This window comes from Lepidochelys olivacea (genome assembly GCF_965140295.1).
Source record: "Lepidochelys olivacea isolate rLepOli2 genome assembly, chromosome: 4".
NCBI classification, from domain to species: domain Eukaryota; kingdom Metazoa; phylum Chordata; order Testudines; family Cheloniidae; genus Lepidochelys; species Lepidochelys olivacea.
In genome coordinates, this window is record NC_140414.1 from 97,823,681 (window position 1) to 97,842,191 (window position 18,511).

An 18,511-nucleotide genomic window follows, 5' to 3' on the forward strand; every position below is an offset into this window, starting at 1 on the left:
AAAAACTTTTGTAGTGATAATCAAGATGGCCCATTTAGAGAGTTGACAAGAAGGTGTGAGGATACTTAACTTAAGGAAATAGATTCAGTATGTGTAATGACCCAGCCACTCCCAGTCTCTTTCAAACCCAAGTTAATGGTATCTAGTTTGCATATTAATTCAAGCTCAGCAGTTTCTCCTTGGAGTCTGTTTTTGAAGCTTTTCTGTTGCAAAATTACAGGTTTCAGAGTAACAGCCGTGTTAGTTTGTATTCGCAAAAAGAAAAGGAGTACTTGTGGCACCTTAGACTTCATCGGATGCATACTGTGGAAAATACAGAAGATGTTCTTATACATACAAACCATGAAAAAATGGGTGTTTACCACTACAAAAGGTTTTCTCTCCCCCCACCCCACTCTCCTGCTGGTAACAGCTTACCTAAAGTGATCACTGTCCTTACAATGTGTATGATAATCAAGTTGGGCCATTTCCAGCACAAATCCAGGTTTTCTCCCCCCACCACCCCAACAAACCCACTCTCCTGTTGGTAATAGCTTATCTAAAGTGATCACTCTCCTTACAATGTGTATAATAATCAAGATGGGCCATTTCCAGCACAAATCCAGGGTTTAACAAGAATTGCCACCCTTAGATCTTTTACTGAGTGGCCACAGAGGTTGAAGTGTTCTCCTACTCGTTTTTGAATGTTATGTTTCCTGATGTCAGATTTGTGTCCATTTATTCTTTTGCTTAGAGACTGTCCAGTCTGGCCAATGTACATGGCAGTACTCGCTCGGTGTTGCTTAGAAGACAAACCCCCGAAGTCCTGACTGAGGAGAACACTGTTTTGTCTTTCACATATTATTTTACTTTGCTCCAGTAATGAGATACTCATGAGTCATGAAATGTCATAAGCAACTTGAAAAGCTGAACATGTAACTTTCAAGAGAAGTTCTGAAGTTATGAAAAAAAGAACAAAAAACATACATGATTTACTTCTCTTCATTTGGTCTGCTGAGTACAGCCTTAACAACTTTATCTTTAACCCCACTCTGGCAGACCACCCTTCCAGATGAGGAAGACCAGTTATAGATAGTCCCAGAAGCCCTCAGTGCCACAAATGAATTGGAAGGCATCATCACTGGAAAGCAATGCAAGCCACTCTTTCCCTCCCTTGCATGCCCAAACATTCTTCCTATTTAACTAATATCAGCTGTATGATGTAGATTTAGCACTGATTAAATACAAGTCCCCCAGCCACTACTGTGAAGATTCATTTTCATTTCAGGAGAGTTTATGTTTGCATTATGCAAGCAAACTACAGTCAACAATTTTACTAAGGCTATGTCTACACTAGCAGTTTTGTTGGTATAACTTATGTTACTATGGGGTGTGAAAAAAACATCCCCCAAGTGACATAAGTTACACCAACAGAAGTGCCGGTGTGGACAGCACTATGTCTGCAGAAGATGCTCTCCCATTGGTATGGATTGGCTACACGGGAGATCTTACTGTGGCACAGCTGCATTGGTACAGCTGTGCCACCGTAAGGTCTCTAGTGTGGACATGGTCTAAGTGAGATCTTAGGGGAGATGTATTCCAGCATCAACAAGGAGCTTGAAAACCCATTATTAGTGACACTTGCTAATGCCTCCTTTCAAGATTAAAGGTTGCCAGCCACCTTTAACATCCAGTACTAAGTGCCTCACACTCAAGAGACTGTTTTGATGTTAACAGCTTTAGTGGTTACCATAAATCAATAATCTCCCTCTTTCTTCAGTCCCTTTAACTCTAGTTTTTGATAGTCACCCAAGGATAACAATACCATCTATCTCCTTCAAACAATGAAGAGGGGTGATTTAGTTAGGCTTTTCATCAACCTTTGATTGTATTGACCAAAGGTTTAGATAGATCTGTACAGACAATTTGTTCTTTCCTCTGAAAGATCCCAAAAGGTAGCAAAGACACATTTTCTTTCCCAAGGGGCTCTCATATGGAGTCCTCCAGCATTCCATCTTATCTCCTCTCAGGTTCAATGTAGCTATTTGGCAGCACGAGGAGATTGTGAGATGTTTTGTCCTATAGTGTCATCAACATGCAGAAGACACTCAGATCTACATCTTTTTTCATCCAACATGGATACCATAGTCTTTGCTTACTCAGAGTTTGATAGAGGAGATGCAGACAGGATCAAACTAGTTTATGTTCAACCAAGATGAGACAGAATGATGCTGATATGAAGATAGAAAACATTCAGTGGTATGGGCCATAATTGTGACTATGCCATTTATTGAAGCTATGTCATGTCTGATTTTCACCAATATGGCTTACCATCTTGAGTTTATTCCCATTCTTGGAATTCCAGATGAAAGCAATTATATATAATGCTTTGGCTCAAAGACTGAGACCATTTCTTGCTATTATGATCCTTGCCACAGTTAGCAATATCTTTCTAAACAGTCCAGAACAGTGCAACATACTTTCACTGGGGCTACCATTGAAAAGCACGTGGAAGTTTCAACAAGTGCAGTGTGCTGTGATTTGCTTATCGAACAGTGTAAGTCATTTTGATCTGATAACACCGGCGCTCCATGCTCCACACAGGCTATTGTATGCAGTTCAAAGTGTTGGTTGCCAGCTCTTCAGTCCTAACTAGTTATTTGAGAGACTGTATCTCTTCCTCTGTCCTGTTACAGTGACTATGATCTGCTGAGATGCTCATATTATTGGTTCCTATCAGTGTCAGATTATCCAATGAGCCGATGGGGCCTGTCCCCAGGGGCCCGGCCAATTGGGGGCCCTGGAAAAATAGGCGCCCTGCCCCCAGCAGAAATCTGCCACAGAAGTGCCCAGGTGGGTGGAGTGCGGGAAGCCCCCATACCCGACCCCACTCCCTGGCAGAAGCACAGGGAAAGCCCCAGCATCTGGACCACTCCTGCAACCCCGGGACTGAAGGAGCTCTCACTCCCTGCCACAGCTTCAGGGCAGGAGTACTCTCACTCTCTGCTGTGGCCCCAGGTCCATGGCAGGGGGAACAGAGCTTCTCTGGTCGTGCCACGGTAGGGGGGGCAAAAAGGAGCAAACAGGTAGTGGGGCTGTAGTGGGGGGCCGAAATGGGGCAGGACTGTGGGTGGAACAGGCGTGGGGTCGTGGAGGAAGGGACAGAATGGGGTTGGGCTGTGGGCATGGCTGCAAACAGAAGAGGAAGAAGGGGGGGCGGGACCACAGGTGGAAGGGATCCCCCATTTGCTCTGGCCCAGAGCCCCATGAAACCTTAATCCGCCACTGGTTCCTGGCAGCAGGGCACTCTCAATAGTGGCTATATATCTTTGAACTTTGCTCCATCTAGTGATCCATGAGACTCTGGCACACTCCTGGAATAAATATAAAAGATTTACCTGATAGGCCTTGGTCACCAAGCCTCTAATTGATAATAGGATCACATCGAGCACAGCAAGAAAGATTTTATATAGTGGTTTGGAAAGACCTATTTTTGTAAGTGTTGTGTTTTTTTAAATTAATGAAATATATGCAAACAGAGCTGGTCCATTATGTCCCAACAGAACATTTTTCCAGAAAATACCAATTTGTCAAAATTGAAATGTTCAACAGGAAGGTGTCGATTTTGATGAAATTTAGATGGAAAACTTCCTTATTTCCTTCCAGCTTACTAGCCTCCCAGGATCCTTGGCAGCATGCTAAACTGGGGTTCTCTGGGCTTCCAGGCTTACAGCTCCTGGGCAGCCCATCTGCTGAGCTAATGGGGAGCCAGGACCAGAAATTTTCAAAAAAATTCCCTTTCAGTTCTCCCAAAACAGGTTTTTGGGTTTTTTGTTTGTTTGTTTTTTTGTAAATGACCCTTTCATGGAAAGTTTCTCATATCTGACCTTTTGTTTCAAATTAAACTTGTCCATGGGAGCTCCATATCCAAGTGCAGGGATGATGTACACCTTCATAAATAATCTCTAAGATAATTAGCTGAATAATTGCTGACTTCACAGGCCCCTCAAGCAATAAACTATGCATATCTGTCTTGAAAGCAAACTAAGTTTTAAGCAAAATCTAAAAAAAAAGTTATTTTACTTTAACACAAAGAACCATTATATTTTCATCAACTCTAGAGCAGAGAAACATTTTGCATACATTTTCTATAAACAACATTTTTGTTATTAAAATGTGGTTTCCATGTGGTGTCCTTAAAATGCATAAAACACAAAGCAAACTATGAATAAGATTTTATACATACATAACCTCAGTAGTTTGATGACATCACAAACCAGACAAGCTTAAATTTTGTGGTTTACCATGATGACCTAAGGAAGAACCCTGCTAAGATATAAGCTGAGTGTCTAAAACGCAGGTGTCTAAAGCCTAATTGGTAACTGTGCAAAATTGCACCTGCACTAGGGACATCTTCTAAACAGCTCTGTGGGTCAGAGATCACACCTCTTCACACTCCGAACTCACAAATCTATGCCAGCAGAAGACTGTAAGGTAGACCTGACCTTACACATGAAGGAATACTTACATTTCTGATGATGTATTGACTTCAGACTTTTTATAAAGCTGACAGAAAGCAACAGTTGTGGCCAGATACATAGCTTGAATTGAGGAAAAACATGATGATATCCCTGAATTTTTTCCCCAAAGTCCCTCTTCCTTTTTTCCCAACAAGCAGTGGCAAGAAATTGGGGTTAGTATAACCAACTATCTACACCCCTCCCACCAATTCAAGAACCAGCTGCTTTTAATATTGAGGGTTTTCTTCTTGAAAATGGCTATTTGAGCACAGCTTATGGTGAAATACAGACTTTCAAGTTAAAGGGAGCAAAAACTTTTAAGCAGTTAAAACATAAATGTGCAGAGAGTTTCACTCCTAGCAGCCATTTCAAAAGTTTTAGTTGCCTATGACAACAATGAAAACATTACAGGAAATATCTCGCTGTTCCTGCACACATCTCATTGCTGTTTTATTTTTAAATAATATGTTGCTATATTTAGCAAATATAATAGCTTAATTTTAGCTAACACTAAGGTATTAATCTTCATTTACTACCTTTATTTATTTGCTTAATTTAAATATCCAAAGATGTTACTGTTATGACTGTCCCCCACTCACACTTAAAAGGCAGGAGACAACTGGAGGTAATAGACTGTTACATGTCATTTCTAAGGGAACTAAAATATGGTGTCCCCTAAGCACCTATTTTGCTACCCATATGTTGCTTGATATATACAAGAAGGCCCTGGGTGAGACGGGGCCATATCCTGGTCCCATTGAAATCAATGGAAGTTTTGGAACTGACTTCAATGGGAGCAGGATTGCAGTCATAATTTCTGAACACTAGAGTATTAGTGTGCTGATGATATGTAACTATACATCTCTTGCCCTGCAGAACCTGTGATCTCAGCATCTACCCTAGAAGAGTGCTTGCATGCTATGGATCACTGGATGCACAGGAGCAGCCTCATTCTCTACTTAAGAAAGACAGAAATCTTTTTAATAGATAAGGATCACAATTATGCAAGGTTTTTCTCTCTTTCTTTGGGAGACACTGCATTCAGAGGTGTGATTACAGCATGTGTAGATGTACCTGAGCTAGCTTTGATCTGGATACCTCTAATAATGATAGCAATGAAGTTGTAGCACCATGAGCAGAAGCACAAGCTAGCTGCTCACTCTAGTAGAGATCCAGGGTTCCAGACAGGTTTGTATAAACTGTGCTTCACTACAGTTGTTATTCAAGCTAGCTAGATCAAAACTAGCTCTGGTACATCTACACATGCTGCAATCATACCTCTGATTGCTAGGTAGACCTACCTGTTCCTAGCTGATGAGAAGCATATTTGGCCAGGATAAGAATATTGAGCATTCTTTTCAACCATACCTTTTCTATGAAATGTCATATTTTGGATATGAGAGAGACAAGGTAGGTAAGATGATATCTTTTATTGGACCAACTTCTGTTAGAACATAAGCACGGCCATACTGGATCAGGCCAATGGTCCATCTAGCCAAGTATCTTCTCTTTTGACGGTGGCCAATGTCAGATGCTTCAGAGAGAATGAACAGAACAGGCAATCAGCGAGTGATCCGTCGCCTGTCATCCACTCCCAGCTTCTGGCAAACAGAGGCTAGGAACACTCAGAGCATGGGGTTGCATCCCTGACCATCTTAGCTAATAGTCACTGATGGATCTATCCTCCATGAACTTATCTAGTTCTTTTTTAACCCCGTTATAATTGGTGGACGGTACAAGCTTTCACTCTATACCAAGTTCTTCAGGTCTGGGGAAAGAAATCAGAATGTCTGAACTAAATACAAGTGGGTACAGATACCTAAGCTCTCTTAAGGAGTCAGAAAGAAACAGACCCTAAGATGAATCCACTACAGTTTGGCTAGTGGTTTACTCTGGCTTGACCAGAATGGACTATGCTTGAACCTTTATTTCACTATGCTAGCCTAAGGACTTCCAATGCTGTGTAATAAATCCTACTGCACTTTGAAGTCACTGCAAATACTTGCTGAGGTGCATTAGTCCCTGAAGAGTGTACAGGTCTCTACTATCTTCACTGGACTCACTAGACAGATCTCATAATATGAAGCAGGAGTGCTGGAGCCCAGAGGTTCAGATTAGAAGGAGGTGAGGCTGGGTGGCCTACCCTGAAGCTAAAAAGAAGGGTTCCCTGGAGGCCTGTCACACCAGAGTGGCTCCTCCAGAAGACTATTTAAAAGCTGGGACACAGCAGAGATCTTGTGTATCTGCTTAATTATCTGTCCCAACTTATATTTAGCTCAGGCTTCTCCAGATCTGGAGAACTCTGTGTAGTTCAAAAGTTTACTTCCACCAACAGAAGTTGGTCCAATAAAAGATATTACCATACTTACCTTGTGTCTCGCATATCCTGGGACCAACACAACTACAACAACACTGCAAATAAAAAAAAATACATATATCTGGCTATATCCAAAATGTGTCATATGTGGCATGAAAATTTCCTTCTGTGCAACTTGCAGTACAGAATCTGTATTAAATAAGCTACCGGTATTATGACCAAAAGTTTTCAGGGCAAAATGTTTAATTTCTGCCAGGCCTGTTGTCTTTCAGGCAGCCAATACAATTTTTTTAATTATTTTAATTACAAACAAACCAACCAATGTTTAACTTACTTACTAGAAGACTTTTAATGCCTTGGGTATACAGTCCCACATCATTCAAATTCAGAAAATCCAGAGTCTAGATAGATTTTAAATTCTTATTTCAAAGCAGAAATGAAACATTTTGCAGATCTCTATTAGAAGTGAGGTGTGAGAAGAAAAATAAATTTGTTGTTGAAAAATACACAGTTAATTCTCCTACTCTTGTTGCACTAAGTTGAGTTGTAAATGAGTTGAGTTCAGTTCTTTCTCCAACTGTTGTATTTCGTGTTTCCGAGTGCTGGCAAATTCCCTCAGCTGTCTTTCTTTCTCAATTGACTCCTACAGTGAAATACAAATAGCACACTGTTTGAATGTTATGCCCAAAAGTTATACAGCATTTCTTTAGAACAGTGGTTTTCAACCCATGGTCTGCAAACCCCTGGGCATGCACAGACTATTTCTAAGGAGCCTGCGCAAGGTTGTCGTTACCATAAAATGGTAGTTTTCAACTTGGGGTCCACAGACTAAGTCTAAGATTTCCAAAGGGGTCTGCACTGCCATTCAAAATTTTTAGGGGTCCACAAATGAAAAAAGGTTGAAAACCACTGCCTTAGAATGTCTCATGACAAGCTGTGCATTTCTGAACTGATGCAGGAAAGAATAAATCTAAATTGATCTTAAACAAAGAAAACATTGTACTTGTTCAAATAGAGAGATAGCATAAAACAGCCACAGAGAGATTAAATCACACTGGGGGAAAAGTTACATATAGTAGTGGTTTACTATTTCATTGTAAGATAGATAGATATACATATGGATATGCACACAAATACACACACTACTAGAAAGAAAAAATATGGACAAAAAGTAAACTCTTAGAACTAAATATGCCAACAATTCTTTCTATGCCTGCATTAATTAACTTTTTACACATTACTGGGAATGCAAAATAATGGGGAAAAATCATAAGAGCAAATTAAGCAACTAATATAACTGATAAGGCTACACCCTTGCACATGCAACTCTGCTTTTAATACCACATTGCATACCCTAATAAAACTGTAAATAAACTAGTAATTGTGCACTGGGTTTCAATTCTGTTTTGAAAGGCTTTCCTTTCATTTGCACATGCAGTTGAAAACCCATAAATTATCACATAGATTATTTCTTTCACTACAGCTTTTTAAATGTTGTCATTTGTAAAAACAAATTAAGAGAAAACTGCTCTATTCTCTGTACCAAGTACAGACCCTAGCCAGATTAATCCTAGTCCATATGGTTGGATGTCACTTTACCCAGGGGAAACAGCTTATTCAAACTGTAAACAGTGATTTTTGTTTGGAAAAAAAATTAAAATGAGAAATCAGGGAGAGCATGAAGACATTTGCTCTCATCTCCCCACTAGCTAACACTACTGTTTTCTTCCAAAACACACAAGAGTGCCACAGAAGGTCTGCATCTCCAGCTGAAATATTGTAAACAGCACCTTCTGCAAATCTTATGAATCATGCAGGGGAAGAGAAAGGGAACACACACCCCTGCTATCCTAGTCCTCAAAGCTAGGTGCATGGTGGTATCATGATTTATATTTCTTTCCTTTAAAAAAATTTCTCACAACACATGTAATAGAGCCCAAGCTTCAGAAGAACAAAAACTAACAGTTCAGAGGGCATGGGACCTTATGCGCGCCCCTCAGTTCTCATGAAGAGTTTCACAAAACACTAAGTTGCTTCCAATACAGGTCTGGTGTAAAGTCTTAGGGTGATGTCACAGCAAACTTATAATTAGCATATTTCTTTACCTTGATATATAAGAAACTAGTTTCTTGGACAAGACAAAAGAGCTTAAGGCTTGCTAAGCTAATTTAGTCAAATTAACTTCAATGACTTATTTTATTCCGCTTTTAAAGCTTTTTTTTTTTTTAATGACATAATTCTCACAGTTAACAATGATGGCAATAGTTCAGAAGGCAAACTGTGTGAAAACACTGTTTTAGTTAGTAAAACAAGCCCAACATTGATTTTTAATTGCAGAAAGTCTTTGATTTATATATTTTTATCATCTTAAAAATAAACATTCAGCATACCTGAATGAGAGAAAGACTGGTTTCAAAGGGCCTTCCCGAAGTAGTACTGGAAAAACAAGTCCCCAGCCATGGCAGGAGACGAGATTTTATTGTCTCTACACCTGCATAATGCCCACCTAAGAGAACACATAAACCAGGTATATGTGAGAAAATGCAGAGCTAAATCCTTAGTCTGCACTTAAAAAGAAAATGGAGGTGATACGTACAAACCATAGAGACATGGAAAATTCTCACCTTCTCGAGCTGTTTGATTGAGGATTGTGAAGAGTTGCCCCTGAATCATGGAGTTCATTTCTATGATTTCACAACATCTGTTCAGATTCTGATCACATGAGTTAATCTGTAAATCAGAAGAATTAAAACATATGTTTGGGGGTTTTGTTTTATTTTGTTTTGACTTTTCTAAATAATTATGTTTATGATATACATTGAACATGATATAAGAGCTTTTTCTATAACTTTGTCTATGACTTCACTACAGCTTCCTAAACCACCATTAGAGCATTCAGATATTTCCAGGGGCCGGGAAAATAACACATGATGTTAATAGTTACAGCAAAGTGCTGGGAGTCAGGAATTCAAGGTCTGATTTTCAACTCTATCAATGACTTACTAGGTTAAAGAAATCATTCACCCTCTCTATGCCTCAGCTTTCCCCATTACTAAAATAGATACAATAACACTTACCTACCTCATGGAAGTGTCATGAAACTTCATTAATGTTTAAAAGGTGATATAAAATCATTGGATGAAAAGTCCTATATAAATGCAAAATATATTTCTACAGACTAAAATAAACCACGCTTATAAGGTTACTTTGTTGCACCGTCAATAGGCACACATAGCTTTCATGTGATTTTATCTGTTTTTAATACATATTGAAACAAAGAGTGTTCAAGAACAGGAAGAAACTAGCATTATGTCCTTGATACAAAAAGCAGGAAAAAAAATTACGGAAAGCTATAAACTATCTCATGGAATTACTGGAGCTGGAATTGGTCCAGGATATTACTGCTAATGCTACATCTGTCAGGAAGAGCTCTAAAGCTGCCAGCAATGACAAGTGGTCAGAATTTCTGTTTACATATCACATCTAAAATAACTTTACCTCCAGGAGTACAGTGCCCCTAACACTATACTGGTGTAGTGGTACAGTACTGCCTCAGCAAGGCGACCACAATGTACTAGCAAAAATGGTTACTTACCTATGTATTAACTGTTGTTCTTTGAGATGTATTGCACATATATAATTCCTCTGCAGGTGTATGCATGCCCTAATGCATGCAAGCTGCAACCTACACCTGCAGTAGAATGTATGTGAGCACAATCATTCAAAGGAGAATCATCACTTTTTATAGTGCAAGGGCTTTCTCCAGAGGTTTCCCCAACCAATTAATTACCTTGACTGATCCAACCTATATTTTCAGATCTGATAAGATGTTGCCTTGGGGTGGTATGACTGTAGATATGAATGTTGCCTAAAATTCTCCATGTTCATATCCCCATCTCCATGGCAATTAGCATGGAGGTAGGAGATTGGGGTATGGGCCTGTGAACCAAAATGAAAAGTTGGACACCAATCAGCTGAATTAATTACCAAAATTGATTATATGGATTTTTATGATAACGGAAATGTTCTTGATTTTAATTAACCTTTCAAATCCTTCAATTTTTGGTGTTTGCTGAAAGGGAGCTTAGGACCATTAGTTCTTAGGGTGCTGAGGCCAAACACCAAGTGCATGGTGGATACTGAGCTCCCTTAAAGCTAGCTCTTGACATGAAAGCCAGCCTTTGAAATGGAGCCTTTCTGTTGCCTCCCTCGAAAGAGGGCCCAAGGAACAAGACAAAGGCCCAAGATAATGCAGTGTGGCTTTTGTCTCCTTTGCCTTCTGTATAGAAGCCACTATCTGCTCCCAAACAAGTTGTCTATAAAGTAAGACAGGTCCTTAAGTTCTCTGGATTTCCAGGCATCCACTATTGAAGGCAGTGGCCCCCACCATTGTATCATCTGCATCAAAAGTTACCCATACCTGATGTTCTTATTACCAGCTTCTTAAGCTTCTGGCATTTCTACTGAGGAAGAAAATCAACCAAAATAGAGGCTTCTTCCATTATTCCACCTGACTCTTGGTCACGAAGGACTGGTGGTAAATGACTTAGAGGATTGCAGTCACACAGTGATAAACCTTCTCTCTAAATGAATCCCAGCACTGCAGCTGAGGATTTTGGGTACAGTACCATAAGTGTGTCCAGCCTCTATCACCAAGCTCCAAGAGGCGTGGGGGTGGGAGTGGGGAAGACATAGCATGGGGCAGTCTGAGGAAAGGGTGTACTGTTTACTGAACTTTGTTCAAGCCTGGGACAGCTCTGTAAGGGGTCTGCCATAGCTTTATCACCAACTTGTCAAAAATAGGGTGCAAGGGTACAGCAACGCTATTGGATGGATGTGGTTTCCAGTCCAGTTACCTCCTAACTGTGATCTTTGTATATTTCTGACCTGGTTTTAACGGAAAAAAATAATCAGTGGTCATGGAAAACTTCTGTAAAAATTGAGGAGAAGTAGGATCCTCTGCCACAAAGTCACTGTCTTGGTATTCTCATAGTGGAGATGTATTTGGCATCAGGAGAGTCCTCTGGCTAATCTAAATGCAAAGACCATCCCCCATCACCGTGATCCTCAGCTTGATTCTGCTCCAATAGCTGGAACTGTACAGGTAATCGGGGAGCCTGGAGTATCATCAGGGTTCTGGGAAGCATGGACACTGGTGGCCAATGCAAGAGGTGTCAGTGTAAAGGCCAGAGCTACTTGCCCAAGGAGTACTGACTCTTGGGATGCAAGAGTAGATTTTGGTTCAAACAGAGTTCCAACTGCACTGAGATTTCTTGCACCCAATAACCAAGAAAAGGAATGCTTTGAAGCCAGAAGTGATCAGACCAGATTTCCAAGCATACATGGATACCTGGACTCACCACCTCCTTCTCCTCTTCAAGCATCTGAATGCAGAAGTGAAAAAATACAGAGGCCTTGATATAGAGCAACCAGGAGTCAGAGGCTTTGGCAAAGGCATGTCAGGGAACTGCTAACTGTTGTGGTGCCCCCGTCTCAGACTCCTGCATAGAGGTTCTGCCCCATTCCATTAGCCTGAACTCAGGACCACCTCATCCTTGGGCTACACTGGTGATGATGCTGCAGGAGACTTTTGAGTTGAAACAGTCTGACTGGGATTACTGGAGTGAGGAGCAGGTCTGAGCAAACCCGGCTGCCCCTGGCATGGTGTTCCAGTGTTGAGCAGTTGTAGAAAAACTCAGCTTTAGCTTCAAGGATTCACCCTTTGAATCACTCCGTCCTAGCCAGTGTCATGCCAGACTTATAGGAGTCTCTATTGCAGGGGTGGGCAAACTTTTTGGTCTGAGGGCCACATCAGGGTTCCAAAACTATATGGAGGGCAGGTGCAGTCATGGAACAGGGGGCAGTTGGATAGGCATGGGAGTCCCAGGGGGCCTGTCAGGGGATGGGGGTGTGGATAGGGGTCAGGGCAGTCAGGGGACAGGGAGCGGGGCGGGGGGTTGGATAGGGGCTGAGGGTCCCGGGGGGGGCAGTTAGGGGTAGAGTGTCCCAGGAGGGAGCAGTCAGGGGACAAGGAGCAGTGGGGGTTGGATGGGTCAGGGATTCTGAGAGGGGCAGCCAGGGGATGGGAAGTGGGAGGGGGCAGATAGGGAGTGGGGGCCAGGCTGTTTGGGGAGGCACAGCCTTCCCTACCCAGGTGTAGTGTGTTAAATTGTTCCCCATAGGAATGTGCTACTTACCGCTGCCAGTCCTGGTGCTCCGTAAGTAGCACATTTCTATGGGGAGCAATTTAATACACTATACCCAGCGGCTCTCGCAGCCCTGCTGCCCTGCAGGAGCTCACAGCCCCGCTGCCCAGAGCGCTGGTGGCACGGCAAGGTGAGGCTGTGGGGGAGGATCCAGGGGTTAGCCTCCCCAGCCAGGAGCTCAAGGGCTAGGCAGGACGGTCCCATGGGCCGGATGTGGCCCGCGGGCCATAGTTTGCCCACCTCTGCTCTATTGGGTACCTCCAGGAAGACTTAGAGACACTCTCCACATCAGGGCATGTAGTGACACATGTAGGCAGTCTGGTACCCCTGCACATCATTGTCAACATCACAGATATACAAATTGTCAGTCTTTGACACTGTTGTGCTGACAAGAGTTTGAAATCACCAACAGTTTCCTCCCATTTTAGATGCCACAGTTGCCAGCATGGGTGTGTGTTGAAGGAAGTGCCAGAACAAGTGGAAAAACAAGCACTATGAAAGTTGCTAGGTACCCTAATAAAAAACTGTGGCACCCTAACTGAAGCGTTGGTGCGCAAAGAACAGTGCTGACACTGAGGTACCAAGGAAAAAGGAACCCAGGTGTTGTTTAGAAAGTGCTGAGGCACTGAGAACATCAAAGCAAAAAAATGGCGAGCATCAAAACCTTCTCTGCACCTATGCACAGAGGCAAGTGCCAAAAGCTGAGAAAAAACAGACACAAAAAGTGGGAGCAGACGATCAACATATGTGTGTTGAGGTGGTCAAGGCAAGAGCCTCAGTACATAGCACTGATGAACAAGACCTGACTGGAAGTCAGAGAAGGGATGGTAAAAGATCCCTGGAGACTGTTGGGATTTCAAAGGAGCTGGTGCAATGGCTAATGAGGTGTAATCTTCTGTAGGGAGCTCCTTCAGTGACCAAGGTCAAAAAGGAACTGGCTAGTGTTCAAAGGGCTGCATTTCTTCTCAGCTCAGATGGTACTTAATCATTATCTACCCCACTATCACTCCCCTCAAGGGCTAAAAATCCTTAGATGCCTGGGAGCTCTGCAAGTCCCATGTTAAGAAGCTAAGGCCCAGGAATAAGAATCTTGCAATGACAGCATCTTTAGGGAAAGTTCAAACACACTGTCCTCACTTTTAAGGCTCTTCATAGCTCTGCCTTTTATTTAAATCTCATCTCCCCTTTGCTCCCCACCTTGACTGTTCTTTACCCACTCCTCTCTCCCTATCCATTCTCTCTTCCTCCTCCCATTATCTCCTCTATCTGTCTTCTCACACTGCCCCCCTCCACTCTTCTCCTGCTCCATTTCTAAAGACCTCTCTGTTCTTATTGAAACCTGGATCTCTCCTTCTAAACTTCCCTCCAAAACTGCACTCCCTCATGGTGGTCTCTCTTTCTCTAAAACATCCCACTCAGAGATGACCTAGAAAGATTGTTTGGCATACCATTTAGAGAAGTTCTAATGCACTGTCATCCTATTTTCATATTCCTCCTACTTCCAGCCGTCCCTCCCTGCCTTCCAACTTCACTGCCTTCTTAACACAGACTCTATTCACCCCTCTTCCTCTGTGTGGATGTTATTGTCCCCTACCCAAATCCTCCCTCCTCCTTCTTTGATTTTGATTCCCTCAGCAGCCTTCCTCTTCCTCAGTGTCCTCAACTTGTCCACCACCTTCAGTTTGAATTTCTCATTCTTCCCTTCAAATCTATTGCAATATACATCTCAGCCTCGTCTCTTAAAACATGCCCACTCGTCCTGTCTGTTCTGCCAACCACACCAGCCTCCATGCCTCATTTGTCTCCTGCCACTATTTCCATGCCTTTTTTCACACAGCCCCCTATACATTGAATGTCTTCCCAATCACAATTCACCAATCTACTACCCTGTAGCATTTCCCCAAACTCCTAAAAACTCACTTCCTTCAATGATGCCCACAAAAAGCAAGTTATTAATTAAATGGGGGAAGGGGGGGAAATCCACCCTCTTCTTTGGGTTTCCCAAAGCAACATTACTTCTCTGCATCTGTCTTAGATTTGCACATTCTTGGGGCAGGGGTTGTCTTCATTTTTATGTTGTGTATCGAGCACATTGTCTGGGCTCAGTCATAATAAACAATTTCCAGCACCTGGAATGTCATCCTACTCAATGTGCACCAAGTAGCCTCACTCTCCTTCTTCAAATCTCTCTCTTTGACCTTGCTTTCTCACTGTTAACTCATGACCTATCTGCTTCTTCCCTCTTTTCTCAGTCTATATTTTAAAATATCAGACCTTACAAAAAGTCTATATAATTCATGTTATTTGTATTTGTTTTAGCTCTCAGCCCTACTTTCTCTGTCCACTTCCTTTGTCTTACTTTCATGTTCTATGTTTGTCTAATTTGCCTTTTTAATATCTGTTTTAAGCTCCTATATATCACTTTGGTACGTAAGCACTAAATTATGGTATGTATAAATATTACCTCCCCCAAACAAATTATAAATAAATCATTTTCAAACAAACAGACCAGAGATTAGACTATAGAACACTAGCAGCAAGGAGAATGTATTTTACCCTATATTTGGCTATTTCCTTGAAAATGCATTTTTATCTCAAATGTGCTACAAACAGCAGTTACCATCTGCTCAGGTTTCTGGAGTTTATATCACAGTTATAATTGCCCCATCTCTGCCAATGACAAGCCAGCCAGCCAGTCAATAGTCTGGGATTTAAGCCAGTTAAGAGAGCAATTGTATAAATCTACTATGTCACACCACCCTTACTCAGCCAAGAATCACACATATTCCTCTTAGTTTGGGTAATATATGTAACTTTACAATTAGAGTATCTGGTAATGTTGCAAGATCAGATATTGCAGTACATTTAGGGCAAAAACTTCTGTATTTAAATATCTGAGATTGATTAGTGGTTTCTTTGCTCTTCTGCTGTGAAACGCATTTTAGGTTAATTGTTTCTATTTGATAAAAGAAATTGCACACATTTTACATGACCGGAGACCAAGTCAAATCCTTTCTCCCCCTCAATAAGCTACTTCAGGTCAGCTGTGTTTATTTTACAGAGTCAGCTTTCAAACACTATGGAGTAATAACAATTCTGTACTAATAAAAAATAAAATAAAATAAAGGAACTCTGTAAGTCACTCCATTCTCAGACAGACAAGGCAGGCAGAGCACTGAACAGACAGTACTATAATAAAATAGAATGCACAATACTGAAATAAAATAAAACACATATATTATGGCTTCATTCAAGACAAAAATAAAAAGAAGTTTTAGGAAGAAAAGAGAAAAAGCCATCCAAGTCAACAAAACAACTGTTTCTTGTGGTTTGTCTTATTTACCCACACACAAAACTTGGCACAGTACCACAGGTAACATTTAATAGAACAGCTACAAAGAACATTCAGTACCATGTTCAACAGTTATGTTATCTGCAAGGTATAACTTCATTTTGGTACTCAGTTATAATTGCAGTATCTTTTCAGTTATACAACAAAAGCAGTTTAACAAAAATGTTTCAAACATGAAATAGCTGTAAACTGAATTTGCTCTCAGAAAACAAGTCATTTGTTCTGGTTTTGAATTTCTAACCATTATTAATGGGTCTGATTTTTTTTAATGGGAATTCATAGTTCTCAAACTGATATGCCTCAAATGTGTGACACTGTCACCAGGTACAGTTAAAAATATCTAGAAATTTTAAAAACTAACCAAAAAAAATCATATTCCATTTCCACAGCAGCAACTGGAGATGGGGAGATTCTTACCAGAGGCCTTTGAGAACCTTAGCAGAACAAGCTATATTATCTTGATGCACAGTATGGTTGCAAGCAATAAAATATTTCTTGTTTAACTTTTCTCTGTATTTAAAGGTCTTCTTATATTCCTTGATGTTTATGATATTCAACAGTTTCCAGTGCAGCTATTGTGCTTGGATATCTAACACAAAGTGTTTTCAAAAATATTTGCACATACAAGAAGTTATAAAATCAAATGGAGGCCACTGTTATCCTTTCTGGGAAAATATATTTTTGATGGAGTATTATTCACTGTGAAAGAGTGTAAGTGGTCCTGATGAGTTTGCAAAGAGATGTAAATTTGCATTTTGGCAACTGATTTTTACTTTAATCTGATCAGATGTGTGTATCAGAGCACCAAGAGGAGATGAGGGGGAAATCAGCAGTCTCTGCTGCAAGTTGTTTCTGGCCTGATACGATGCATTTATAGTGTCAATGGGTGTCAGTAACTATAGCAACCACAACAATGTCTGAAAATCAGCGTCCTTGGTTACTGCTTTCCCGGGAAATCACTCGAGGTATCCAACACTTAGCGGAGCCGCTTCACACAGATTAGTCCCGCATGATAGCCTTTCTCCAGTAGCCTAAATTTACAATCTGAAACAGTCACCATTATACTGTGTATTCTTCCCCCATTAATTTAACAAAGTAGAAATGTTAATTCCTGATCTGGCTCACTCTACAAAATCCCTTTGAAAACACAAAAGTAGAGACAAGAAGCAGCACGTTTTCACCCCACTGTATGGGGTGGGTGGAAGATTTTTTTTTTCATGGCAAAACACCTTTGGTAGAACATTAGGCGAGTAAATGATCTAAGGCTAGAGCAGCATCTTCAGACTCCCAAAACAAACCCCAGTGAATCGAATCGCTTTACAGGCTCGCGGCGGCGAACGAAGAGGAGACGTTTGCGATGAACCACACACATACTCACGTGGTAATCTTTATACCAGTTCTCCAGCTTCTCCTGCAAAATCCTGCAGCTCTCGTTGTTGATTAATCTCCGCAAGCTGTCGGCCATGGTCACGCACCGACCGAGAGCCGAGGTTGACCGAGGCTGGGGCTGGGTTAGCGAGGGGAAGGGGAAGCTGTTGTTTCTTTTCCTACGGGACTAACAGCATAGATGGATCCTCCCCCTGGGTACTCTACATCAGCAGCCCCAGGGCACTGACCGGGAGAGGTCAGCGAGGGGTTCGCCGCGGCTGCTGGTGCCACCGCCTCCGGCCGAGGCTCAGCGCTGCTTCCTCCTGCAGCCGCCCCGCTAATCTGAGCATTTATACTCCACGATTGTTAAACAAACTGACGTTTGCTGTGCTCACGACTGCGCGAAGGGGGCACTTTTTAGTTGTAGCAACGCGGTAAACCCGCCTCCCTCTGCCCAGCCCTCGCCCCTCCCACGGAGAAGCTTTAACTCGGGAGGCCTCCAGCTAATCCCTGACTCCGCGCCGGGAGGAGGAGGATGTTTTCAACTGGGGAAGGGGCAGGTCAAAGACGTGTAGGTGAGGAGTTTCCTCAGGACCCATCCGATACCGCCATTCCCTCCCCAGCCTGTCTCCTCGCCTCTTTTCCCCCGTAGAGACACTCTCGCTTGGTTCAGTTCAAGGCGCCTTTAAGGCACAGCAAGACAACAAAGTAGCCTTTATTACGCATAAGAGATGCAATTTAATTTGGATAAACAAACACCTATTGGGAC

The 18,511-nt window shown here is 41.8% G+C and overlaps 1 protein-coding gene across 6 annotated transcripts in view; it reads right to left on the reverse strand.

The window, feature by feature from the left end:
• Positions 1-18,179, reverse strand: part of SPATA18 (spermatogenesis associated 18) — a 44,024-nt gene extending 25,845 nt beyond the window's left edge. For all 6 annotated transcript variants that reach the window (XM_084626399.1, XM_084626397.1, XM_084626396.1 and 3 more), the window contains exons 1-4: positions 17,753-18,179; positions 9,441-9,546; positions 9,207-9,322; positions 7,341-7,459 (exon numbers count right to left, since the gene is read on the reverse strand). In XM_084626399.1, coding sequence (XP_084482525.1) covers positions 7,341-7,459; positions 9,207-9,322; positions 9,441-9,546; positions 17,753-17,839 — 428 coding nt within the window. In that variant the 5' untranslated portion in view covers positions 17,840-18,179. The remainder of the gene's footprint in view (positions 1-7,340; positions 7,460-9,206; positions 9,323-9,440; positions 9,547-17,752) is intronic.
• Between the last annotated feature and the right edge of the window lie 332 nt (positions 18,180-18,511).